The 20,972-nt window shown below is 38.8% G+C and overlaps 2 protein-coding genes across 17 annotated transcripts in view; one reads left to right on the top strand and one right to left on the bottom strand.

Moving 5' to 3' along the window:
- Stard4 (StAR related lipid transfer domain containing 4) overlaps nucleotides 1-20,972 on the top strand; it is a 1,044,307-nt gene that overhangs the window by 141,802 nt on the left and 881,533 nt on the right. The window lies entirely within an intron of this gene.
- Nucleotides 1-20,972, bottom strand: part of Apc (APC regulator of WNT signaling pathway) — a 96,218-nt gene that overhangs the window by 58,250 nt on the left and 16,996 nt on the right. For 7 of the 16 annotated variants that reach the window (XM_051202323.1, XM_051202326.1, XM_051202334.1 and 4 more), the window contains exon 1: nucleotides 14,075-14,206. The exons of 8 other annotated variants lie outside the window; for them this stretch is intronic. Coding sequence is in view for 1 of the 8 variants with exons in the window: in XM_051202327.1 (XP_051058284.1) it covers nucleotides 14,075-14,149 (75 nt within the window). In the remaining 7 variants the exon portion in view is untranslated. Of the gene's footprint in view, nucleotides 1-14,074; nucleotides 14,207-20,972 lie in introns of those variants that run through there. One more of the 16 variants, XM_051202327.1, reaches the window with a different exon arrangement.

Raw genomic sequence — 20,972 nt, 5'->3', positions numbered from 1 at the left:
GAGGTTGAAATTGTCACTCCTTATACAAAATTTGTGAACTCATTTCCTTTACGAATACTTTTCATGCAATCGTAAGAATTTCACACCTACTAGTATAACTGGAAGCCATTCAATAACTTCTTTTTAATGGCTGTAGGTGATGCTCAGAGGTAGAGTTCTTGCCTAGAATGTGCAAGGGGTCAATCGCCAGCATCTACACAAGCACAGCAAAGAAACTTATGTGATCATAGTGTCACTATGCCTTGTGAAATGAAGAAAAGCAAAACCCTGACTTTCCTGAGAGCATGCAAATGCTTCAATTTATTTTCCTATAGTTAAGATGCCAATTCAGATCTCTCCTCACACCACAAATAATGAGGCACGGCAAGAGCAAACAAAAGGAGGCTGTAATCCAAACTTTATCCAAATGCTTATAGAAAACACATGCATTGCAAAAAATAGAGCAAGGAATGGGAAGGCAAAAGATGATCAGGATTAAATGTGGAGGATTTACTATTACCAATTTGAGTCTGAACTGCTATTTTTTTTAAATAATAGACCATTTGTCTTGGAGATGTGTGTATATATATATATATATATATACACACACACACATATATATATATACACACACACACACATATATATGTGTGTATATATATATGAATGCTATACATATATACTAAATATACTAATAATTTTAGACGATAAATGGAAATTAGGCAAATCATAATAGGCCACCTAAAATCATGAGATCATAAAAGAGCATTCATCACACAAATCTGAGAGTTTCCATGGAACAGCCAACATACCAGAAAATATAACTTACCAAAGTGACCCCCATGAAGAGATGGGACACTTTTCAAAGAAGATTTACAATACGGTTGGGTATTGTGTTGTATACCTACAATCAATCTGAGCATAAAGGCAGGAGGATTGCTGTAATTCCAAGGCCATCAAGGTCTGCACAGAGAAACTGAGTTGGAGGATTCACAATGGTAAAGCTGTTACTACTAGTTTAAAAGAGGGTTTTTTCCAATTCCAATAGCTGTTCTTGTGGAAAACAGTAAAATGAAAGAGCTCTTCTGGGCTAGGGCTGCAGCTCAGTGAGGAGAACATGCTTAGCAGGTGTGAAGTCCTGGGTTCTACCCCAACACCAGACAACCACCCAAACACTCCAATTTCTTCAGTATGATTTGTTGGGGCCCACAGAAATGGCTCCACTTCATCTTGACTTAAGATCAGAGAATTTAAACCCACTATTGCTTTCTCAAGGTTAAACAACAGGATATTTGGCCTAAGAATTAACTAATGGATGCCTTACTTTAACAACAGGTGTGGCGATTGTCTATCTTGCCTTAACAGGACACTTGGTTTAGGGTGTGGTTACTTCATGTTTTGGGTATTGAGAAGGTAATTACACTTGCTTGATCTTTGTATCTTGGTAAGGAAGTTTTTTTTTTTTCTCTCCCCCACTTTTGATTGGGGTATATAAAGACTATGTGTAATAAACTTGGGGCTTCCCCCCCCCCCCGTCAGTGTTCACTGTAATGCTCTTCTAATTCTACCCTGTGTCTCTGTCTTTTCTTTAGTATTTATAATTTTTCAACCTGCCACTTCCCTCCAAACAAGGCTGAATGTGTAAGCCGGGTTTGGCTGTTATGGCCTCCCAGATGCAGGATACTACAATGATTCATATTAGCTCTAAAACAAGTATCATACTCACAGATACATTAGATTACAGCAGTAGTTAACACAAATTAATAAAAGAAATCAGAAGGCAAGCCCTGAAGTATTACATAACTGAAAAGTGGAGAATAAGGGCAAACATTAGAAATATTTATATGTTCAAATAGAAGAGAGATAGAAGATGAAACTAAACAGAAGAAACAAATCCTATTTACAAGGACTGCTAATTCATGCTTCCATATGTAAAATTATGGCTTTCCTAATTTTTATAGAAGCAATCCTTTGGAAAAAATATAGGTGGATATTGTAAACTTACACAAGATCTTCAACAAATGGGAAGGCATGACTATGTATAAAGATTCAGTATCATAAACATATTTTCCCCTAAATTAACATAAATTGTATAATTCTAATAAAAAGTCTACATAAACTTATTTTGGCTGTTTTCTGTGCTACATGCATGAAGAAAAAGTCTAGCAAAAACATAAAATGACAGTGGAATAGACCTACCACACAGTCACATGAGGACCAACCTGTTCTTAAACTCACAATATAGCCCAGTCTAGCCTCCAACTTGTAGCAATCCTCTTTCCCAGACTCTGCTGGGACACCATAATGGCTTCCAGTGGTATGGTCCATTTCCAATTTTCTTAATTTTGATAATTAAAAGAAAAGAGCTGAGTGAAGTGAGTAGTGTGTATGGGAATTAATTTTCTTTACTGTTTCTAGTCTTCTGTAAGTTCAAAGTTACTTAAATATAGGTGGTATAGTGTGTGTGTGTGTGTGTGTGTGTGTGTGTGTGTGTGTGTGTGTACACATGCTGTTTTTTGACACAGGGTCTCAACATTTAGCCCTGGTTGGCCTGGAATTTCACAGTGATCCAACTGCCTCTATCACCCCAGTGCTGGGATTAAACATATGTGCCTCCACAAACAGCCTATTAAAGTTTTTTTTTCAAAGCTGTAATACTGACGTATAAATCACAATTTTTAAAGCATGAAAGTAAACATACATGATTTGCATGTATGATAAAGGTAACATCTCAAATAGAGGAAAGAATGGTTTAAGTAACCCAAAACAAAAGGACAGCCAAGAGGAGTGTTCTGCTCCTCAAACTAAACAAGAAAAGGCTGCAGAAGGTACCGACAGGTTTGGGGCTAGAGATTGAAACTTGGGCCTTGTGTGCTGCACCACTAGATCCCCAGCTCCAGGAACAAAAACTGGGATGCTTGAAAGGCTTTGATGAGAGGATATCTGTTAACTTAGAACAGAGCCAGTTCTTAGTTCAATTCTTACTTCAGATGAGTTTTCTATTTGGTATAACACCACAATAGCATTAAAAATAATGAGGCTGGGGGTACAGATGTAGCTCAGTGGCAAGGTAACTTTCCTAGCATGTACAAGGGCTTGGAGTCAATCCCCAGCAATAAAAACAAAACACAACTAAAGACAAAAACTCAAAAGAAGGGTGTCAGTCACTATCTTTAATTAAGCATGGATTTTCCTCTCCCTCCCAGCTATCAAACAGAAGATCCAGTTTACAGACACCTTCTACTAACATATTAAAGGCGGGGGGAATCACTCCAACCTTACACAAACCTTTCAAGAACAGAAAAATAGCAAACATGCTTCAATATATTTGTAGGTACAGTATGACGACAATGGTGTGAAATTCAAAGACTTTGTGCATAAAACAACATAGACTATTGTTACTCACAAATATCACAAATATTGTTTCAAAAACTCTAAAGCAAATATCAGGACAAAGAATGCACAGTAAAGAACCAAACTGAGCTTATTCTAGGAACGTAATATAATTTACTCCGTTAAAATATTGAGGTTTTAGAAAGATGTGGTTATTAAAATAGGAAAAAAAAATAAACTCCTCTTGACAAAAGTCAGTGGTAGTCTGATAAAGTTCTTTATAAACTAGAAATAGGAGGGAAGCTCCTAAGCATTTCTGCAAATAAACTTCTTGTTTTGTTTTACAATATTGGATATTCTAGGTCCTCGTGCATGTTCATGTTAGGCAAGAGCTCTTATCACTGGAAACCTAGCTAGCATGTGATTCTAATTGTTTGGTTTTTAGACAGGGTCTGACTGTAACTCAGGCTGGTCTGTAACTGACAGAAATCCTTACAGGAAGTACAGGTGCGAGCTGTCATACCTGGTCCCATGTCCTTAATACCAGGGTGGGGGTGGCTCTGTTGGCAAAGTGCCTGCAATGCAAACATGAGGATCTGAGTTGATACCCAATATCCAAGTGTTCTATTTTGTTTCAAAAGCAGCTTTTGCTAGTAATCCCAGCATGAAGAGGCTGAGACAGGAGGAAACCTGGGACTCACCTGATCACCCAGCCCAGCCTAATCAGGGCAATGAGAGAGAGCCTAACACCTGCAGTTGACTTCTGCACCCATATAAGCACATGTGCATGTGCACACATCTCCATGAAATTTTAGAGGAATACAGCCTCTTCCCAATAAAAAGAACAAAACCCGCAGGTGTCTACCTACTATTGCCACTCTTGACCACAGCCTAGTGGTCCTAAGAGGCACTGCAGATCCTAACAACATGAAGAATAATGACTGGAAAAGGAAGAAACAAAACAAACAAAACCTGTTTTTTTTTTTTCTTTCCCCCAAGACAGGGTTTCTCTGTGCAGCCCAGGTTGTCCTGGAATTTGCTCTGTAGACCAGGCTGGCCTAGAACTAAGAGATCTATCTGCCTGCCTCTGCCTCAAAAGTGCTGGGATTAAAGAAGTGTGCCACCACCACCCAGCTCCCCCCTCAAAAAAAAAAAAAAAATTAAATGTGAAAATATAACATTGTCAGATTCCAAATTGATATGCTAATTTTAATAAAGGTTTTAATTCCAAGAAGAATATCTTACTCATTGTAACTTTCTCTAAAAACCAATGTAGATCTTAGCCACTGTCATTCTGCTCTTTGCTAGGCCTCCTAGCCAGTGACACTCCTTTCTCATACTCTAGAAATGACCTGGACCAAGTGGGGCAAGCTTTAAGGTGGCCATCACAATGAAATTACAGGGGATGAGAGAGGTGGCAAACATTTTTGGGGGAAGGTGCAGGGTCTCACTATGTGGCCCTGGCTGGTCTAGACCTCCCTATACTGACCAGGCTGAACTCACAATCACTGCAATCCTCCTGCCTCTACCTCCCAGGAGCTGGGATTAAAGGCGTGGGCTACCATGCCAAACTGCACATATTTTCTTTAAGGGAAAATAAAAAATATTATAAGCCTTTGTAGGCAAACATGATTCTGTCACACCTTCTGGTCTTTGTAGCACAAAAGCATCCTCAAAAAACACAGAAATGGGAAGGCATGATTACCTTCAAATAAAGCCAACTTATAAAAAGTGGTAGCAGTTTGCAAAGCAATGGCATCTATTCTGATTTTCAAACAGTCAGATGTGGCCCACATAATTTCAAAGGCTATCGGGAAATTTCTGAAAGTAGAATTTACTTTAACTAGTAAGAGGTTCTATTATGCTGAAGAGAAGAGTGAATGAGGGAGTCTCATCTCAAGCCCCTGGACTTTTTAAAGTCATTTCGTCTCCTTATCATTTTAGCTGCTTCACACACTTTTCAGATTGTAAATTTACATTTTCAAAAACTTAACTATCACTTCGATATCCTAGGAGACGAGAAAATTCCCAATACTAGTTAGGAATAAAGCTGATGAGTGGTGTTTACTTCAGGAAGGAAAGATTAGTCAACATTACAAAAACCCATAGTGGACTATTTCAACTATTACCAGAGAAGGCTAGAACCAGAAATTCCATTTTTATATTCATTTATATAGAACTGTATATCAAATAAATATCAAATAAGTAGTTATCTCCTATGTAGGAAAACAATTACATTCATAATATTAAGCCATTTATTTTTCACTGAACAGAAATGTAAAGTTATAACCCAACCATATTTTATTTATATTAACTTAGAGACTTAAAATTTCAATAACACTAAATCATCCTGTGTCTCAGGACTCTCCATTCAGCCCCTAAATAAAATTTCCTAGATTCCTTAGTAAATAAGTGCCCTTTTTATTTCCAGAAAGCTTATGATTTCCTCTTTCACTAGACCAGTGATCCTCAACCTTCTCAACATTGTAACCCTTCAATACAGTTCCTCATGCTGTGATGTCCCCCCTCAACTTCATAAAATTATTTTGTTGCTACTTCATACTGAAGTGATAAACACTATCAATTACAGGAGCAAACAAACAGAAAGCAAGACAAATTCAGAGAAAAATGAAAGATAACCTTCCATTACAGAAAAAGATAATGGATTCCTCTCTGTGGCTACATAATGGGACTAACAAGTACCTGTAACTTGATATAAGAAACTTCCTACAGAAAACAGTTAGCCCCAGATGTGTCCTCCCCTTCCATTTTGAGCCAATAGCACCAACTGTATCATATTGGAAAGCCAAGCTCCCACCAATGGGATGAGATGCAGTCTCATCTAAGTCAGGGAAAAAACACATAAAAATTTATAATTTTCAAGTATATTGGCTAGTAGAGTTTTGGCTCGGGTGCCTGCCCTTTTTGAAAACAAAAAACAAAAAAATTCACCTTGCAGAACTCTCTCTGATTTGTTTGACTATTCTTTTGTGTGTTGTTGCTTTTTGTTCCCAACAATGGATTCAAGTGTGTTTGAGTCATAGGAAGCTGAACCTTTTGTAGACAGGGTCTTTCCATTAGTAATAAAGCTAAGATGATACTAAAGTGGGACCTAAATCAATTGCTGGTGTGATTTAAGGCCATGTGAATAAACATAGACAGAGGCACACAGCAGGAATGTGACAATGGAGAAGTCAGATCTCTATAAGCCAATAATACTAGCAAGCATCAAAAACTAAGAAAGAGAGACGAGGTTCTTCCTTGGAGTCTTTAGAAAGAATTAATCTTGCCTACATACTGGCTTTGGGCTTCTAGCTCCAGAAGAGTAAAGTCACAGATGTCTAATGTTCTAAACCACCAGCAGTTGTGGTACTTTATGACTTGTTCTGAAGTAACTTGGAAGGGGGTGGCACTCCTGGAAAAGGATAAACAAGGTCACTATACAAATCCATCAGGCTTGTGTGCACCGCTCCATCCATTTGCCTACTGCAGATGTCAACATAAATGTGAGAGGATAGCATTCCAGAAAAGGAAGGTAACGAACAGGTCAGGTGAAAATGAAGGTATTCCAAAGGGATACCTGTGTCTTTCAATTTGACTCTCACACTATTAAACTGGGAACCCTCAAAGAAACAGAAAATTCCCCAAGAATCTCATGGAGAGAGATTCACACAGTTGTAAGAACCTGGAGATTACTTTGTATGAAGTCCAAACAAGGAAAGGCATGCCATCTGGGATGGTGCTGGTGACCGATAATCTCACTCCAGGTCAGAGAAGATGGACTGGTGTGGTGTGGTATGGTATGGTATGGTGTGGTATGGTGTGTGTGTGTGTGTGTCCCAGTGTCCATATCTCTGTTTCTCTTCCCAATTTGGCCACACTGAATAAATCTTCTGTGTCCCACTTTTAATTTGGCTATTTCAATTGGCTAAGGATGGGTGACCAGACCTGATTTGGGGCGTAGGCTGTAACTCCCAAGTTTAATAATAGGAATACCATGATCAAAATTAAGAAGTTGAAAAAGCAAGATATGTATAGGGAACACACTATTATCTAACATGGCTAAATACAGTATGGAAGAGTCAAGGAGACCAGGGAGGGAAAGATATAAACACCACTGTGGCTTGTGATCAGATTGGGTAAGGAAGCCAGTGTTGACTGGAGTTCACTAAAGGTGTTACAAGTCTAAAGGTGTAAAGAGTGACTTCACTTCTCAGTTTGTATCACAGACTGTGTCCTAAGTAGCTAATATACAGATAAATATTTAACTGGTAATAAAGCCAGTATTCTAGAAATAAGACAGTAGAAAATCTATTTCAATACTTTCCAATTATACCTTAAATGAAAATTTTAGTTGCACTTCAAAAGTAACACCTATTCACAAAAGAATTATTTTCAAAATGCTTCAGAAACAAAACAAAAACAAACTGTTTTAGTATACTTAAGACAAACAAAATAATGAACCCGAAAAGCTGTCTGTATCCTAATCTCCCAAACCCATAAATGCATTACTTCACTTGGTTAAAGGAATTTGTTGGTGTGATGAGTCAGGCCTGGGGAAGCCAGTTTTCCTGAATTATGTGGGCAGAACCAATGCTACCATATATGTTCTTGGAAGGAAGGAAGGGGTTGATCAGAAAAGGATATACGCCAATGGAAGCAAGTGTCAGCTCAGAGGGAAATTAATTATGCTGCTGACAGTGAAAGTGAAGAAAGGGAATGAAGGAGGCACCTACGAGCTAGAAAAAAAGGCAAAGAAGCAAAGCCTGCCCTGCAGCCTTTAGGAAATGCAGTGTTTCTGAAGTGTTTTTTCACTTCGGGCCAGTGAAAACCATTCCAACTTCTGATCCCCAAGAATGGGCGACAGTGAATTTTTGTTTTAAATCATCAAGTGGGCTGGGATGTAGCTCAGTTGGTAGAGTGCTTGCCTAGCATGCACTGGGGCACAAAGCCCCAGATTTGGTCCCGTCACCACATAAAATCAAGTACACAACTACAATCCCAGCAGTGCAGGTAGAAGATCAGTAATAGATCAAGGCCATCCTCAGCTACACATGGAGTTCAAGGCTAACCTGGGTTATACGAGACCCTCTCTCAAAAACCAACCAACTAACAAAACCCCACAGCTAACAAACCCACTCCACCCACTGTTTGTGATAACTTTTTACAACAGTAACAGGAAGCAATGCCAATATGGTGAGCACTTCTCTTAGGGCTACAGTCCAGTGACACCTTCTTGGTCCATGCAATGACCATTGACCCTATTCTTCTAAGAAGCTAAGTCATCTTTTTTGTAGGCTAGACTTAGTAGCTCTTAGTAAAGGAAGACTGTTGTGGAATAATTGTTTTGTACACTGTAAAGATGTGTCTTTGTCAAGGCACCCTCGGGTTGATTTAATAAAGAGCCAACTGCTGGGCAAGAGAGGGTAGGTGGGACTTTCAGGGAGAGAGAAGAGGAACAAACTAGGGAGGTGGAGACTCCAGTGAGGTGCGGAACAAGTTGAACATGCAGTACAGAGATGTAATCCAATCACATGATAGACTGTAGATTAGTAGGAACAGATTGATTTAAGTTCTAAGAACTAGATGGGGGAAACCCTAAGCTAAGGCTAAGCTCTCATAATTAATAGTAAGTCTCCAAGTTATTATTTGCAGGCTGGCGAACCAAGAAAATCCAACTACATAAGACAACAGAAATAATGGTGTACAGGTTCCAAGACCAGGCCATAATGGCTTCTTTTTCCTTTTTCCCATGCTTTTCCTTGAGGGGAAGATAGCTGCCATATCATGAAGACATTTAAGCAGCTCCATGGAGACTAAGCAACTGAGAGTGTTTGCCAGTAGACACTGGGAAGCTAAGGCTATGTGAATGAGCCATCTTGGAAGTAGCCTCAGTTCTAGTCAGGACCTGATGACTGTCAAGATGACCAAAATCTTAACAGAACTTTCTCACACAAACAAGATGCTCCTAAATTTCTGCTTCATAGAAACTCTGAAACAATAAATGCTTATATTTTAAGCCACAATGTCATTTTAAGCTTCTAAGTTTTGGTGCGAATTGTTATATGGTAACATATACCTAAGACAATCGATGAGTAGTCATGAACAAGTCCACATCACTGCAGACTTTGTAGTAAGTAGAATCCAGAAAAAAGAAAACCTACAGCCTCTACCAGAGTAATAATGATACTATGGGGTACTAAACAGCTATGTTAGCACCACAAATTCAATGGATAGGTCTTAAAAACAGCATTGAGTTAAAACATTTAGGCAGCACACAAAGGAAGAGTGCAGAGACAACAGTTCCCTGACACACAAGGTCATAGCATTACTCATGACAAAATGGAAGCATACTCTGAGAGGCGGATGAATAAACAAAACATAGTATGCACTGATGGGAGATGTCATTTTGTATATGTTTCTCATACTGGTTAATAATAAAGCACTGTTGGCCAATAGGAAAGGAAGATAGGAGGGACTAGGAGACAAGGAGGAAATAGGAAGTAGGAGTCAAGATGGAGAGTCTAAAGAAAGCAGTATGCCGCTGGCTCCCGGGTAAGAGAAATACATAGATCAGCAGAAATGGGTTAATAATTAAAGGCAGAGCTAACCGATAAGAAACAAGTAACCGGGCCAACAGTATAATATCTAATACAGAGTCTCTGTGTATTATTTGGAGCTGGTGCGGCGGCAGGACAATACCTGGCGGCGGGCGGAAAAACCGTACGCCTTACAATGCACGTAACACAATTACTCAGCCTTCTAAAACAAAGAAACTAAGATACTTGCTATACCATAAATGATTCATGAAGACATTATGGTAAATGAATTAAGGCAGTCACAAAAGGATAAATATATGAGTCTTTTTATATGAAATTCTTACACTAGGCAAATTCATACAGATAACTAATTGCCAGGTGTCAAGGGGAAAGAGAAATGGGCTTTTATAGTTCTCAAAGTTTTCACAAGGGAAGATGAAAAAGTTCTGGAGATGATGGTGGTTATGGATTCACCATGTATTCAACACCTCAGAACTGGACACTTAAAAATTCGTATGGCCCAACAGCAGAGGCTCATGGAGCGTGAAGGCTATGGTGTTCAATCACCAGCAATGCAAAAGCAAGACACACACTTTGAAGGAAGAATGGAAGGAGAAGATGGAAATAGAGGAAAGAGCCCCCCCCCCAACATAGCACATCACCTATACTAACGGTGTAAACACCAGGGGCACCCTTCCTTGTCTAAAAACAAAACTAAATATATAATTGGCTGCTAGGACTAAATGATATAGAAATCATTCCACTCAACCTTCAAGATATTCAAAAACTAACTGTGATATCATATAGGTCTTAAACAGGGTACAGTATCTCAAAAATCAATCCAATCCTTTCCTGAAAACAGAAAACATTTCAGATTATACAGGCCTTTTAAAAGGTGCCCAGGAGCAATCAGTGTTGAGCTTGTGTTCAAATTTCACAGTTAATTACGTCTCATGGAGGCCAGCTCCTAGGTTTTTAGGTCAGCTCCCAGGTTTTATTTGGTTCTTCAGCACCTTTCTGAGGTTTGCATTTGACTGATACTCTAAAAAATATGTACTGAGTATATTCCCTGAAGTGTTACTAGTCTTTCTATCACATTTCTGGTACTTGTGTAGACAGGTTTCATTTGGACTCACCCTCCCAACACAAGAGTGAGATTAGAATTGCAAAGTGTTTAACCATGAGAAAGCATAGTATTAGTTACACTATGTGAAACCAGTAAAAGAGAAAAATAGAAAAACAAAAATCTACATTGTAATTCATCCAAATAAAATCATGAATAGCTTTTAGTTATAAAATATACTTTTTAATGTTTACTTTACAAATTTCTAAGTAGTTCACATAATTCTAGCTATAACTAACAATAAATAATATTAAAGACCCTTTAAAAAGCTTAGTGAAATATTGAATATTATACTGTAAAGGGAGCCATCTTTTCTTAATTTAGTCTTCTATTTCTTATGTAACTTGGAAAAATATTGCAATCTAATATTGTAGAAATGTTTGTAAGATTAATAAAAATATATATACTAATTAGTGGGACTGCCAAGATTGCTCAGTGGGTAAAGGGCTCTTGCCATCAAGCCTGACAGCCTGAGTTTGATCCCTAGAACACACATGGTGGGAGGAGAGAAAGAACAATCCAATGTTGTCATGTGACCTCCCCATGAGCTCCTTGGCAACATGCACATAAACACACACACACACTCTCTCTGTCTGTTTGAGTAAATAAATAAAGTTATCAAATCTTTTATAAAGCATTCTTATAGTTAAAAAACTTGCTGGGCAGTGGTGGCACATGCCCTTAGTTCCAGCATTGGGGAGGCAGAGGCAGGCGGATCTCGGTGAGGTTGAGGCTATCCTGGTCTACAGGGTGAGTTCCAGGACAGTCAGGGCTACACAGTGAAACAAAACAAAACAAAGCAAGAATCCTCACAGTCGTGTAGTATATAGGGGTTCTTGTCCACTTGAATGGTACCACTTTTTAAATCACTTGTTACATATTATTTTGTAAGCTGTATACTAAGGTATTAGATAGTAATTTTATAGAAGTAAAATAAAAGGGTTGGGTGGTTGGTGGTGGCTCACACCTTTAGTCCTAGCACTTGGGAGGCAGAGGCAGGTGGATCTGTGAGTTCAAGGGCAGCCTGGTCTACAGTGCTAGTTTCAGGGCAGACAGGGCTACACCGAGAAACCTTGTCTCAACCCACCCCCCCAAAAAAGGAAGAAGTAAAATAAAAGACAAGTTCTTATCCTTACACAACAGACAACAGATGACCTTGGATGTCACATACCTGAATAAGAGAACTGTGGAACACATGAAATGAAAATAACGCTACATTCATTAGTTGATTAAGTGAGACTGAATTCTGTAAATTTTGGAACTACACTGAGATTCAAGGGATTGGATAAAGTTAGCTATTACATTCACTGTGACTCTAATCCTAGGTAAGCTTTCTATCAGATTTAAAAGCTATCCCAAGTACTTTTAATCCTGACATTCACAATCACATAAAATCAAAACATTAAAATATTAGGAATAAAGCTAGGCTTGGCATACTGATGTAGTCTTATAACCCCAGCACTTGGAAGGCTGAGGCAGGAGGATCCTAAGTTTGAAGCCACTCTAGGGTACACAGTAAACTGGAAACCAGTCTGGACTACACAGTGAGACTTTGTCTTAAAATAACAAAGAGAAAAAAAATTAAACTGTTCTAATTTACCAATGAAAATGTTTGTATAGTAGTATTTACTCGGGTATAATTCTCAATTATTTTGAAAAAATACTGAGACAAAATTGGAAATTCTTTTAGGACAACTACATAAACAACTTAAAAGGGGCTGGCTTCACAAAGCCACTGCCAATCTGGTTCAGAGCCAGGAGGTGTAGGAAGTGCCCTAGACATGCACAGGAATAAGAGGAAGAGTCAATCTGAAGATGACACATTCAGACACCTAAGTAAACATCATTAAAACACTTTATTCTGAGAGTGTATCTTGTGGATGCTCACTAAATAAAAATATATCTAAAATATTTATCTGTAGATTTTTAAAACTACATTTAAAAGTGACAAAAGAGAAATAAAGATTTACTTACTATAGATCTTAAGTATTAAGCCTATTAAAAATTTATTGTCTGTAATTTTTCACAAAATAATTTACATTCTAAAGTGATTTGCTCTCGAATGATCTAATTAACAGCATAAAAGCTAGACTAACAAAGGGGAAGATCCAGTTCCATAAATAATGTATCAGGATTTCCTATAGGATTTATGTTAAATCAAAGCATCTAGCATCTCTTGTGATATAAAATCAAAGTGTTTGATACACTCCACTGTCAAAACATTCACAATCTGACAATCCTCCTACTTAAAAAAAAAAAAAAAAAAAAAAAAAAAAAGCCAATTATGTGTTTTCTCCAATTTGGGTGTAGTTCTGAGCTGGCGTCTCGTAAATGGACTGCTAGGGGGCATTTATCTATCTGCTCAGGGGTGCTTACTCTCTGCAGTTGTCTACAGCAAAGCCATGCTGCAGTCACCACAGAGAGCCACTACCACTGCATTCTGTCGCTAACAAAGACACTGGTATCTCTGCCACCTTATTCTCAAAGAGTTCACCTACATGTCGTACGAAAGCAAGCACGTTACTATTGAACAATATTTCGCCAGTCATCCAAAAGATCCCTTGGGCTCCGCGTTACTACATGTCTTTTCTCTCCCATCCTCGGTAGCCCTTTCCACTAGAACCCACATCAGCCATTAGCTGCAGCTTTGTGTGCCCACTCTTGGCTACCCCTGCCTGTGTCCTTGTGCCCAAGGAGGAAAAGCTGCCTTTCAATGGGCTAGGGCTTTCACTCCTCGCCATGAATATGCTCCATTCTTTGTTGTCCTCTACTCGTTTCCTTAGATACTGTTATTCCACTCCACTGTCAACAGGCATTACAAAAAACAAAACGGCTTTCTCTGTCTCCCCTTACCACTCCTCCCCTCCCCCTTTCTTCCTCTTCTGTCAAAATCCCAGGCTCAGAAGCACAGGAAACCCATCTCCTGTGCTGCAGTGGGGGGTGGGGGAGAGGAGTGGGACGACGCCCCTGCCTCCTAGGCTTGGCATGTGGCGGAAGACCCTGTGCCAAGAAAAGGTCACCGGTTTAAGACAGTCCGTGGGAAAACCACCTCCTCCCTCTCCCCTGCAGCAAGCCGGGCCATTGCAGCTCCAGCACCTACCCCATTTTCGAGCCCGGCAGCACCTCCATTCTGTCTCCAGTGACACCCCGGCAGGCTGCGCCAATACAGCCACATGTCGGTCACGTGTGTCTGAGCCCAGCCAATCCGCAGGCTCCTGCCTGGAATGGGGAGCGCCCTGGTCAGCATCCAGAGGATTACACAGCTGCTTTACGCTTCTGACCTGCTTCACAGCAGGGCAGAGACCCACCCCACCGCACCACACTGTCCAACCTGACACCAAGCCTCCTGGGAGCCCTCACACCCCTACCTTGGGAAACCAGGAGCCTGGTGTCAGCAGACACTCAAAACCAGGAGGTCCGCAGGGTGGAAAGCCCCGCATGGGATGCAGGATACTGACGGTGGGAGGGGCAGTAAATTAGATTTCATTCCCATGATTCAAATGCAGCAGAGAAACGGAATTCTAGTAAGTGATTTACAATGAATATGACATTACAAATCATTAAGTTGTTCGGCAAATTAACTCTGATTATAACTGAATTTAGGACAGTTACCAGAAAAGCCACGATGACAGTGACTTGTGTCTGACCTCAGAGTTCCAGACTAGCCTAAATGTTTTTGTGCCTTCCACCCTATAACTAGTCACCTGGTCTCTCTCTCAGTGATTAAATTTCTTCTTTTATAAAATGAGAACAAGCATAAAACAGGAGTTAGTATATGCAGGGTGGAGGCACACAGTATATGCTGTTAATCACTACTGAACCCATCTATACTCCACATTTCATCTATTGATTTATGAGTTACAAAGTCAAGATTCACACTGAGTTCTAGCTTAAAAGTCTGACTTAAGCTCTGGTTTAAAAGAGGAAAAACTTTCAAAATAACATTTCTGAGACAGGTCTCGGGCATCCCAGGCTGGCCTCGTGGCAAGGATGACCTTGAAGTTGTCTGCCACCACCCACGGTTTGTGCAGAGGTAGGCCCTGAACCCAGGGCTTAGCATCTGCTAGTCAAGCAGTCTACCAACGAAGCTGTATCTATCCCTTCCCCTAGCCCTCCCTTATCTACTCGTTTAAAAATAAACTGAAATTTGGAGTTCTAAATGAAGTATATTTACTACAACTTTTTGTATTTTTCCAAAGGGAATGACAAGAAGCTACTAAGTAGCATCTTTGAGGCAATTCCACTTCATAAAATATTATATAGAGAAGACAATTAGGGCCGGAGGAGTGTGGTGGCAAAGAACAATACTGCTGTCGCACTCCAACTGCCTGTTCACATTGCCCGTGACTCCAGCTTCAGGAGAATCTGACTCCCTCCTCTTCTGACCTCTCAACTGCAACACACTCATGTGCACAGAATCACACACAAATACACAAAATAAAAATTAAATCTTAAAAAGAATAACACACAACAAAATAGGGTCATTCTTTTGAAGGTGAGATGATGAGAGGGATTTCTGTTTTTCTTTTGTGCTTTGGGTCTTTGTCCTGTTAGTCTCTATAAATACCTAATATGCTGTATGTATTTGTTGCATGAAAGTCTGGACTTCCACAGTGGCCACATTATAACTGTAATTAGAATTATATACTAAAATCTTATACATATTTAGAAAAAAACCCTCACGTCGAACAAAGGAAATATGTGAATCAACTTGACTCGATCGTAAACAACGTTCATGAAAGGCTTGGTTTTACAAAGACGTTTAAGATCTTATTACTGGAAGTGCGCCACTCAGTCTGTAGGACTCATTATACAGTCATCATCTATGACAAATTCAGAATTTCTCATACCAGGATTGACCTTCTGCAAAGAAAAATTGTCTTGCAAAATAAAGAATGCATTTTAAAAGCACCTCAAAATAACTCCCTAATAGTCTATGAAGCAAGCCTGTTACTCTTGACTCAGGCTATGAGTTAAGAGTAACTTAAGCTACTACTTTAAGAAATCAATTAGCACAAAAGTTCTCAAATTTTTACTACATTTACTAATACTGAAATTGGTCAGTGATTCAGTAACAAAGGGGTGCTGGAGAATGACCCCAAGGCCTCTGACACACGGCCCATCAAATGACTAAGTTTCAAAGAAAGCTATGACCAGTACATGTTTATGACCCACTATGGTCCAAGTATAAAAAGCCCAAAGATTTTTTTTTTATAGTCATCATGCTGCCAAATGGATTATTCAATAAAACTCAATTATACCCCACTAAAGCCTTTTAAAGCCAGCTTCCTCAAGACTGAATTTTATCTAAAAACAAAAAAATTTACTTTAAGAATCTAATTAAAAACTTAAACAATCATGATATAATTTGCTAAGTCTGAACATAATGCAGATCAATGAAATGAGCTTCTACCAGGTTACACATATGTAGTAGTAAAACTCCTGTCATCTATATTCAATGTTATGATTTGCATTAGATATATATGGACTAAAGACAGTGTTGTGGGGGATAGGGAGATGGCTCAGTGGTTAGGATCACTTGCTGCCCTATAACAAGGGCTGGGGTCTGGATCCTGGACCCTTGTTGAGTAGCTCATAGACACAACTACAACTTTTCAAGGACTGAGACACCCTCTTCTGGGCCCCACAGATATCCCTACATGAACATGTATATACGCTGTCACACAAACGCATAGAGTAATAAAAATTAATAAAGGTAACTTTTATTCAAAATGTAACACTGAAATAAATTTTACATTGAGACTTTTTTTAAGATTTCCTTTTTTCAGAAACACTTTTAATTTTAAATCTGTTCGTTTTTACCAGTTTGTATTTAGTAAATGGTTTCATCTGTGTTATTAGATAGGAATGCAAAATTTATCTTAGAAAAATTTGAACCTTAAAAATAATTATGACCAAGCCAGTCTGTGGTGGTGCGTGTTTTTAATCCCAGCACTCAAGGAGGCAGAGGCAGACAGATCTCTGAGTTCAAGGCCAGCCTGGTCTACAAATTCCAGCCTGGTCTACAAGTTCCAGAATTGCCAGGGTTACACAGAGAAACCCTGTCTTGGAAAAAAGAAAAAAAGACCAAATAAGATTAACAGGATTATAAATATTATGTTCTTCTCTATTTTATATATTCATTAAACCTAATTTAAGACTCCCAGTTTAGAGGCTAGAGAAATGGCTCAGTTGTTAAAGAGTGCTTTTCCAGAAGACCCAAGTTCAGTTCCCATATAAGGAAGTTCCTGATGTCTGTAACTCCAGTTCTGGATCTCATGCCCTCTTCTGGCCTCAAAGGGTACCCACTCATACACGATGTATGCACACATGCACGCATGCACTAATGCATATACATACACAGGCACACATACACACACGTGCGCACACACATACACACCCACAGACATGAGCACACACAGGTGCACGCTCAATTTTTTTTTAACTAAACATTTAAAGAAATATTTAAGTTTGGTGAAATGAGTTAAAATTAGTGTTCCGTTTGATAGTCTATGTTGATCCTGACTTTTACTGATAACTTCAACTGTCTCTTTACTGGAGAATTCAAACAGAACAGATTTCTGGCTATAAAGAGATGCAATTCCAGGGTGTATAATGCCCTTCTTCTGGCAGGCACCAATCATGCACATGGTACATAACACGCATGCACATAGAAATACCCATGCATATAAAATAAATTTTTTTTAAAAAAATAAAGAGGAAGGAATATGGTTCAATGATAGTGCTTATTCCTAGGTTTAATCCTAGTTTCACCAAATCCAAAATGAGACAAATAAATATGAAGAAAAATATTTATAGTGTAAAAAGCATTCAGCATTATTTATATTACTAAAATGTTAAAAAAAAAAACCTCACCACTGCTAACAATAGGTTAACTGAACTTCTAGTATTTTCCCAAGATGATTAGATTATAGAAGATAACATAATTATATAATTCATGTGTTATTATAAAATACAGAACATTATCTATTTTATATATCTAAATTTATATAACTAACTTTGGAGAGCAAAGGCTGGGAACTGAACCAAGGCCTAGTGTATGCACACACTATACCACTGAACTACAACCCAGGTGCTGCATTTTCTTTAAACATTTAAAAGAACAATGTTAAGCCAGGCAGTGGAGGTACATGCCTTTAATCCCAGGATTCACCAGGTGGATCTCTGTAAATATGAGGCCAACCTAGTCTACAAATCGAGTTTCAGGACAGCTAGGGCTATACAGAGAAACCCTGTCTCAAAAAACAAACACAAAAAAACTACTTTTAATCTGTGTATGGATATGTATATGTACAAGCAGAAAAGGGCCAGGGATACAGTCAGTGAAGAGCAGTTGCCTACCATGAAGACAACCACGTGTCCCCAGAAATCAATCAAACAAACAATTCCACCTCCAAAATCTTAATGACTATTCCTTCATACCCTTCATTGTTAAAGACACTTTTCCATGACAACCACCATGTGGGTGCTCCCCACACTTCCCATCACACACCATGGTGTTACGCCATTCAGTGCATCTGAAACAGAGAAAGTTCTACCTATATACTTACTAAGTTGTCTTCTTGTTGTTGCCCAAACTAGAACATAAACTCCACGAGCACCTTGCTGTTCTCTCAGATCTGGAACAGTTAGTGTTTCAGGTATTTTGTTCAATGTATAAATATAAAAGACTTAATGATGAACACATTATCAATTAATAAACTTGGAAGGGGCTGAGCCATGTACAATGGAAGTTTTAATATAAAAGTTAACACAAATTTTATATGGTTAAAAGAGGATGGTTAGTCATGTCTAGCTTATCAAGAAAAGACTTCAGAACATAAAGATGCTGAGAGCAGAGAGTTTGACCTTACCTACTAGGTTAACTTTTTAAACTTCATTCTACAGGCAATGAAAGGAATGAGTATTTCAAATAAGGAGGAATGTATGGTCAGACCAAAGTTTACAAAAAGCAATGGGATTGGTTTCCCTTCCTACTCATAAGGGGAAATAATCAGAAATTATATCCATAAATTTTACAGCCAAGTATAGTCAAAAATATTTTCAACTGGAAAAACATGTTTATAGGAATATACTATAGACTACAGTAGAAATTTTATTTATCAACTTTCAAATTTGCATGTAAGCAAGTAAATTCTTTTTTATAAATTCTTAATATATTAAGCTGTTAAAGCTCCAGTACCAAGGCACACAAAAACCTGTTTTTTTTTTTTTTTTTTGGTTAGTGTTTGGTTTTTTGTGTAGCTGTCGTAGAACTTGCTCTGTACACCAGGCTGGCCTTGAACTCAGATCCAACTGCCTCTGCCTCCCAAATGCTGGGATTAAAGGTGCACACCACCACTGTCTGGCTTAGACTGTTCTTTCTTAGGGAACAAAATTTGTTACTACAGTCTAAAGTATATTTTGTAATTTGGCATTATGATGCCTATATCACTATACTCTCTGCTTATGACTCTTTTAACTATTTGAGTCTTTTGTATTTCCATATGAATTTTAAGAGTTGTTTTTCTATTTATGTGAACAATTTCATTGATATTTAGAGGATCCAATGAAATTATTCACAGAAACAGAAAAACAACTCTAAAATTACAAAATATACTTCAGACCACAATGACAAAACCAGCACCGTTACAGGCACAAAGACAGCGGGCCAACGGAACAGGAAAAAGGACAGAAGAATAAACCTCCTGGTTTTGACAAAGGTGTCAAAAAAAGAAGTGTGCCGCGCTGGTGCAATCAGGGTACCGAGCTGGTGAAGGGTGTTGGGATTGAAACACTTAACAGACCACCATGAGAAGTGGAGAAGCTGCTGTTGTCTATTACAGAGAGAATTACAGAGGGGATGGGCCAAGCACAGGAGGAAGTCATGCACCACCCCCATGTAGGGTCAAGGCACCGGCACTGCACACCGGAAAGTTATAAGAATAACCTTGTTTGATCAACCTTGAGAGCACGGGAGTTCCACAGCTGGGTGGGGAGGAAGAGAGCTGTAAGGGACAAGTACTTAAATTTCCCAACAAAAGTGCCCTGGGAAAAAGACGGTTCTGGGAAAACTGTACAGCCACACACACACACAAAGATGAAACTGATCCCTATCTCACCCTGCACAAAAATGGATTCAAGACTTTAATGTAAGACTTGAAACTTAAAAACAGCTAGAGGAAAAAATAAGACACTTCAAGATATAAGCAAAGGCTAGTACTTTCTGAAAAAGATAACAAAAGTCAGGAAATAATAGCAAGAATTGACTAATGGATTTCAGGAATTTAAAAAGCTTCCATACAATAAAGGAAATAGCTCACAGAATAGGAAAAAAAATTTTTTTGCCTATACATATTTTTAAAAAATGAAAAAAGCTAAAAATCAAACAAAAATACCCAATAATCCAATGAACAGATAGTTCTCAAAAACAGAAATACAAATAGCCCCAAAATACTTTTAAATAAGCACCCTTAACCACCTAAGAAAAGCAAATCAAAATTCCATGTAGATAAGGGAACATGGTAGAGCACCACTGCACAAGCCCCAGGACGGGCTTGAATATCCGCACATCAAAAACCTGAGTGCAGCAGTTCAGGCCTAAAATCCCAGTGCTAGGAAGTAGACAAGTGGAGCTTAGGGCTGGCTTTGCTTGGCCAATCTAGCTGACTTGGCAAGCTCCAGGTTCAGTTAGACCCTGTGTCAAAAAATAATAAAAGATGTGGGTGGTGTCAAGGGAGGAAGAAAGAAGATGCTTGAGCACTGGCCTCCACATGTACCCTACCACATTCTCCCTCCAGCCCCCATACACATAATCAAGACAAGATTTTGTCTCACTTTAGTCAGAATGCCAAGAAATCAACAACAAATGATAGTGAAGAGATCGGGATGCAATGGACACCACATACAGACTCTTACACACTGCTGGTGAGACTGTCCAGTCTCTAAGAAACCAGCATAGGGGTTTCTTCCAAAAAAATTAACATGAATATCACCAA

Source organism: Phodopus roborovskii, unplaced genomic scaffold, assembly GCF_943737965.1.
Source record: "Phodopus roborovskii unplaced genomic scaffold, PHOROB, whole genome shotgun sequence".
Lineage (NCBI taxonomy): Eukaryota > Metazoa > Chordata > Mammalia > Rodentia > Cricetidae > Phodopus > Phodopus roborovskii.
This window is presented reverse-complemented; position numbering and strand designations above follow the sequence as displayed.